Below are 7,403 nucleotides of genomic sequence, written 5' to 3'. Positions count from 1 at the left end.
TTGCAGTTTTATAGTAATCTTTATATATATGTGAAAGCAGACTGCCTATAGTTTCATCTGGCTTATGCACACCATACAATAAACAAACCACTAGAAACAACATTAGCAAGTACTGAAGCACAATTCTTCATGTTATTATCATACATCACCTGGAAAGTTAAGCTAACCGACCTTCTTCGGAGGAGCAGGGCTCGGAGGAGAAGGCTTGGGAATAAATGGGTTCAGAGGAGTCCCGTGCTCGATCGGTCCAGGTTTTATGGAAGCCTTTGAACTTGGAACTGGATCTATCGGATGATAATCATCTAGATTGAACAATCCAGCATCGCGCTTCTTCTTCTTCATAACGCTCGGATTGTAGCTTTTCTCCTGCAATTTCAAGAAATAACAAAGCTTAAATCACAGTATTAATAACTAAACAAAAATAAATTCACATTATGGCCTTTAAAACAGCTTAAACAATGTACATTTTTGCAGATTGAATTAAAATGGTTTTGACTTTGTTGTACCTTGAGCTTCCTGTTTGTTGCTGCCATTATCATTTCCCCACCCCTGTCCATGAGCACCATATCTGAAATAATGTGTTAGCGTTCTCAATTAGAAGAATAACTTTTTCATTTTCACCTGAACAGTTTGTTTTTACTATGATTAAACTCAAATAAGAAAGTAAAATCAAATAGCCTGAAAAAGGAAATTTCAGACAACAAAAAAACAGATAAAGACAACACAAAATTCTGTAAGGCATGATATTTCGCCTGACATAAGAAACAAACAAACAAAGTTTCATGTCTTCAAATGGTAATGTAAACAAAAGCACACAAGTGAAGAAACGGTTACTTACCAGAAATTGAGAAGCTAGCTGATGCAGTGGCGCAAGAGAAATTAAAGAACATTAAAGCTGTCCCAACAACAAAATACAAAACCCAGATCCCCGAAACCTTCATAATGTGATAAAATCGGAAGAAGAAACTCGCCGACCCGTCTCTTCAAACCCAAAATGCAAGAATTTTCTAACTTTTTAAGAAAGAGAAAAGTGACAAAAAATATAAATAAAAAAAGAATATGAAAGTCAAGCAGAAAATCCGTGGAGATAAGAAAGGAGGATCTGAATAATGGATGTATGTTTTTGAAAAAAAATAAAATAATAATTGAAATGGTATTTAAGAAGGGGAGTGATGATAATAAAAGAAAGCATGTGGGTATTATTGTCTTACTCTGCTGGAGAAGAAGGAGTAAATTTGGGTTTTGTAATGTAGAAATAAATGAGCAGCAGAAACAATGGAGAATCATTGAGAAGTCATAAATGCTCTGTAATCACACCACTGCGGTGGAATGCGAGCCGCTGGGCACGTTTACTGCTACTATAGCTTTAGCGCCAATTGCCAAAACCCAAGCTATTCTGTTCTTTAGCGCAAAACACACAAATTTTTTGAAAATAAATTAATCTGATTAAAGGTAATGTGGTGGACGGCTCGCTTTGCATGCAACAGTTACAGGGTTCGATACGTAAACAGCTTTATGAATTTTACCAACTTCAAATTTCGCTCTCTATTTGGAGCTTTATGAATTTTCCAGAGTTCAGAATTTCCTGTTGAAGCATTTTGTTTTTCTTTGAGTCAATTTTTTTTTTTTCATAATGTATTTAGGAAATGCTTTAAAACTGACAATACTGGTGCATGTAATTAAATTTTTTCGTATTAATACAATTTCTCATTTGGCATAGGAATGCTTCAAAAGATAATACTATAAAAATAATATTCACTCCGTTACATCTTAAAACTCTCATTTCATTTCAAACAAATATTAAAAACACAGTTAATAAAATATGTTCCCACATCACCCTTCTTAATGTTAGTGAAGTTCTTTTTAAAAAATACAATATTTTAACATAGACTACAAAAGAAAGCTAAAAAAGAAATTTAATGTAAAATTATTATAAAAATAGAAATAGAATTTTCAAAATGGAACATACCCAAATGGAAAGTGAGTCTTCTAAAAATGAAAAGGAAAGAGTACGTAGTAAACAACAAATTAGAAAAAAATTATTTAAATATTGATAAAAATTATTTTTTAATAATAAAAGGAAAATAAATACTGCTAATAATTAGTTACTTACCAGTCAATTTATCTGGACATCATTAACAAGTTGAGACATGGCACATACGATGACTACATACTTGTTGATTCAAACATTCCATAGCACTAACAGCATTATGGGCTATGTGCTTCTAGTCAATTTTAAGCATGGAAGCAAGCGAAAAAGCATGTGCTTTGAAGTTCGAAGTATGCAAGCAATCAGATATAAATTTGTCATGTTACTGTCTATTGAAAGGAAATGCCATAAAATACATACTGAGAGCAAAAATAATCAATCAGAATGTGAGGCTGGAGGCTACTGCGGATAACTTACAAATACGTCTATCAAACTCGTTCTTTACTGAATCAAAAAGGTACTGTATGCCAACCCAAACCAGAAAAACATGCACATATGAACGATATAGCATCAACAGCGGCACATTAAAAGTAAACAGGACGTAGAAGGAACAGGGGAACACGGTGTAGAAGTTTCGATATCAAAACAATAGTTTACGAGAAGAAGCAGACACCCAAACCAAACCAACATTAGGCTAACATATTACCTTTCTACAGAATCATCCATATTAAATAATAAACAAAAAATGATACAGAATTAAGAGAAAAACATCAGAATACGTGGTGGATATTTTTAAGTAAAATCCAGGGAACAAAATTACTGTACTGCTGTTGAAATTTTAAACATCTCATACTAAATTTAGATATTCATAATCCGGCATTACATCACTAGAAAGAACAAGAGAGGAAAAAAAGAGAAATCTTCTCAGCACCATGCTTGATCAGTCTAGCGAAATCAATAACAGATCCACCGGACAGTTAACGGTACTGAAACAGAAAAATCCAAGATAAGCTTCCCCAGATATAAATTAGGATAGAGCAATTCAATAATTTCAAAGACAAGTTCAGGGTTAATTCTACGCCAATTTTCATTTTTCGGGATAAAATATAAAAACATAAACAAGAAGCTCCAATAAATTAAATGAAGAGTTCCCATACTGTTAAAAATGTAGTCTCCACTCTAGTCCTTAACATGACCAATAATGCGAGGCAAATGCGAAAATTAAACAATTAAAGAATAAACGAAACATCATCAGCAAACATGAAACTTACCTTGATAAATCCAATCTCCTTGGCATTGCTACGGAAGCACTGCCTGCAGCACATGAGGCCGAACTTCCTGATCAGTCCATGAGGATTTCCGCAAACCCGGCTACATGATCCCAAACATAAAACCAAATGTTAAACTATAAGCACAAACTGAATACAAACACGTAAAAATGTAAACATAATCAACAGCAATTAAAGATACAAAAAGCAATTATAATCATCCAATAATAAGGTACCAAGTACGAGAACCGGGACCATAGTTCTTAGGATGAGAGCCCCAAATATTTGAATGACCCATTGTTGTCTGACTTCAGAGATTAACTTTGCTTCAAGCCGCCTCTATGGAGAGCTTAAAACCCTATATCTCTGATTCTGCGGGTGAAAAAATGAAACTGGTAAGAAGTTTATAGGTCTAGGTCTAAGCACGTGACCCACTTTTTTACCCAAAACGCACCGCATTACACTTGGTATCACACTATTTTTTCTGTAGGCCAATGAGCATATAGTAATGGGTTCAGCCCATGACTCAGATTTCTGGGTTTCTCATGGATTAGCGCCTACGGAAATTAGCAAATTTCATTTTTATATCTGTGAAAAAATTAATTCTCATTTAATGCCTAAGTCCATCCAATCCGCGATCTTGCGTGATAATAGACCGCGAAGCAATCCGCAATCTATATTTGCGGATTGTTTATAAATTATTTGGCTAATTTATCTTTTGAATACTTAACTTAAATTAATAATTTATTAATTCTTTCTTATTTTTATTTTTATTATCAATATGAAATATGGTTAATGGTCTCCTCAATCCTTCATTCTTTAACTTATATAATGTTTCTTTTATTTTATTTTTTTATCTTAACGATCAAATACTCGCTTAAACTCGATTACTTACGTATTATTTAAGTGTAAATATAATTTATAGGTGTATTCGGAAGTAGGCCTAATTATAAAAATTTAAAATTTAAATTTAGGAATTTAAATTTTAATAATCAATTTTGAAAGAACAAATAAAGTTTAGAAGGTAAACAGAATAGAAATTAATAAATCAATATACATCTCTAAATGTAGAGTTAAAAATTTCGGATAAACCCCGAAATTAAAATGTCGAAATTTGAAAATTTCGACGTAATATAAAAGTATATAAATTAAGATATATATATATATATATATATATATATATATATATATATATATATATATATATATGTAATAAATAAATAAATAAAAAGAAAAGAAAAAAGTTCAATTTAATCTCTAAACTTTATTCATCCCCACCCATACTCCACACCTCTTTCCTTTTCTTTTTTTCCTTTTTTTTAATTTTTATATATGTATATATATATATATATTAACTTATATACTTTTGAATTACGTCGAAACTTTCAATTTTCGACATTTTAATATCAAGGTTTTATCCGAAACTTTTAACTCTACATTTAGAGATGTACATTTATATATTAATTTATAATCTATTTACCTTATAAACTTTATTTGTTCCATTCAAAACCGATTATTAAAATTTAAATTTTAAAATTCTATAACTACGACCTGCTTGCTCGGACACTTATAATTAAATTTACACTTAAATAATACGTAAGTAATCGAGTTTAATCGAGTATTTGATCGTTAAGTTTTTTGAAAAGTTTAAAAAAAACATTGTATAAATTAAAAAAAATAAATGATTGAGGAGACCATTAACCATATTTCATATTGATAATAAAAAAAAATTAATAATCATTGGTATAAGTTGAATATCAAAAAGATAAATTAACCAAACAATTTAGAAACAATCTGCAAACATAGGTTGCAGATTGCTTCTTCACACCAATCCACAGGTTTTTGATATTTTTGTTCCCCCCTTATAGGGCGAATTCCAATTTTGTGCCCCAGAGCACAAAATTTCCAGATTTGTGCCTGGGGCCCACCTGCCCGCAATGGCTGTTTGCGGGCAGCATTAATTGGCCCGCAATTAGCCATTGCGGGCCAGTTAATCACCCTTAATCATGGTGTTTAACTGGCCCGCAATGGCTAATTGCGGGCCAGTTAATGCTGCCCGCAAACAGCCATTGCGGGCAGCATCCCCTATTTGAAGTGGGAGTTTTGATGTTTTTGTAATATTTGTTTGAGATGAGGGAATGGAAACATTCATATGCGTGTTGTTTTTATTTGTAATAATGGAAATGGTTACTGTTGGAGAATGAACCTAGACATGATTTGATGAATATAGACGTGACTTAGCGAAATGATGCGATAAATTTGAGCATAGCAAATTTTATATCGAAGTATGACGTTTGTGCTTGCATGGAAATGTTGTTTGAATCTATTCATTTTTATATAAAATAATTTTTTCAATTCAATGGTATTCGTGAATTCCGTATGAACTACAAATTATTATTTATAGAGAATTTATGTAATGCGGAGTTTTTCTGTACAAATTTTGGAGTTTGATAAAATTATAATTATAATTATATTATACTTTATAAAATTAAAAATTAAATTACATAAATACGTTTAATAATTGAGATACTAAAATTATAAAAAAATTAATTTAATTATGGGTTATGGTTTGTTTATTATTATGTATAATTCTATTATTAATTTATCTTTATCGCTTACATATTACTCGGAAAAACGCTCAATTCTTTTTTAATATCGAAATTGTAGAATAGTTTTATTAATTGCCATTTTTTTCATTTATTATTTGTTGGACTTCTAAAATTAATGTGTAAATTATGGTGAAAAAATTTGGTGTATTATTGCTTACCTTTTTCAATGTTTCTCTTTTATATATGGTAAGTTTAAAATCATCTTTTTTATTAATCGTCATTTCTTTTCTATTTTTATTATTTGTTAGACTTTTAAAAATTAATCATACAAAATTTAAATTTTTGATTCAACAATTTAACTATTTTTTTTATATAATATATATAAATTTAAAAAATCTACACATTAATTTATATAATATATATAAATTTAAAAAATCTACACATTAATTTATATAATATATATAAATTTAAATAGTATATAAATTTTAAAAAAAAATATCTCCCCGTGATTGGAGAGAGAGTGTATTTACTCTCTCCCCAATCATGGGGAGAGACCAGCCCGCAAACAGCCATTGCGGGCTGGTATCCAGCCCGTTATTAGCCATTGCGGGCTGGTGTGCCTCAGGCACAAAAATAGAATTTTTGTGGCCTGAGGCACAAAATAGGAATTCCCCCTTGTTAGGGAGAACAAAAATATCAAAAACCCCCAATCCACGATCTATTGCCACTCAATCTGCAATCATGGATCGGTGATTGAGTGGACCCAAACATTAAATGGAAATTAATTTTTTTCACAGGCATAAAAATGAATTTTTTTAATTTTATAGGCACTAATCCGTCAAAAACTCCAGATTTATTCAGGTAACTATTTTACGCAAGGCTCAAAATTTGAATTCAATTATGTTCATTAATTTAAGGGTTAATGTCATAAAAATTCACCAACCTTTATATGTTTTCTCATTTTAATCACGCAGTTTAAATCTTCTCATTTTCATGCACGAATTACCACTTTTTCTGAAATTCATGCACGGTGCTGAGATGTCACGGCTCCATTGGTGCAATTTGTTGAGGTGGAGGTCATTATACACCAATAAAATGAATGCTACCTCAGCATCGTGCATGAATTTAGGAAAAAGTGATAGTTTGTGCATGAAAATGAAAAAATTTAAACTGCGTGGTTAAAATGAGAAAACGTGTAAAGTTCATGTTTTTTATATATTAACCCTTAATTTAATTTGATATGTTTGGTTGAAAAATATTCAAAATTTAAAAAGCACAACCTAAGATGTCACAATATTGAATCAGACTAACATGTACTCCCTCCGGTCCATAATATTTGTCGTATTTGAAAAATTGTGTTGGTCCATAATATTTGTCATGTTATAATATCAAGAGAGCATTAATTGCTATTTTTCCATATTTGCCCCCCAATTAATTTATTGAAAGAATACAATAAACAAATAAAAATGGTAGTCATAAATGAAAACAAGTTTCAATGTAGGGTTAACTTAGTAAAAGTGTTTACAAATTAAGACATATTAATTATTTTCTTAATTCTTGTACCAAAGTCAAATGTGATAAATATTATGGATCGGAGGGAGTATATGTTTGGGTTTGATGAATTTATTTAGATGATTAAAGGTCTTTTAAGGTCAT

General features: G+C 30.7%; 1 protein-coding gene across 1 annotated transcript; it reads right to left on the bottom strand.

Annotated features, from left to right (window-relative positions):
• Positions 1–1,333, bottom strand: LOC126677528 (uncharacterized). Its single transcript, XM_050372198.2, has 3 exons — positions 839–1,333; positions 507–568; positions 1–366 (listed from the first exon to the last, which is right to left on the bottom strand). Exons 1-3 carry the CDS (start codon positions 939–941, stop codon positions 163–165), a joined length of 369 nt encoding a protein of 122 aa, XP_050228155.1. The 5' UTR covers positions 942–1,333; the 3' UTR covers positions 1–162.
• Between the last annotated feature and the right edge of the window lie 6,070 nt (positions 1,334–7,403).

Source organism: Mercurialis annua, linkage group LG1-X (assembly GCF_937616625.2).
Source record: "Mercurialis annua linkage group LG1-X, ddMerAnnu1.2, whole genome shotgun sequence".
Taxonomy (NCBI): domain Eukaryota; kingdom Viridiplantae; phylum Streptophyta; class Magnoliopsida; order Malpighiales; family Euphorbiaceae; genus Mercurialis; species Mercurialis annua.
The sequence above is the reverse complement of the archived record's forward strand: the minus strand, read 5'-3'. Positions and strand labels throughout refer to the sequence as shown.

Bases quoted from the DNA above. Each gene is read 5' to 3' on its own strand.
- LOC126677528 (XM_050372198.2), bottom strand. From the start codon at position 941: ATGAAGGTTTCGGGGATCTGGGTTTTGTATTTTGTTGTTGGGACAGCT. The intron at 569-838 runs GTAAGTAACCGT...ACATTATTTCAG, and splicing joins AGCTAGCTTCTCAATTTCTG to ATATGGTGCTCATGGACAGG. The intron at 367-506 runs GTACAACAAAGT...TTGAAATTGCAG, and splicing joins CAACAAACAGGAAGCTCAAG to GAGAAAAGCTACAATCCGAG.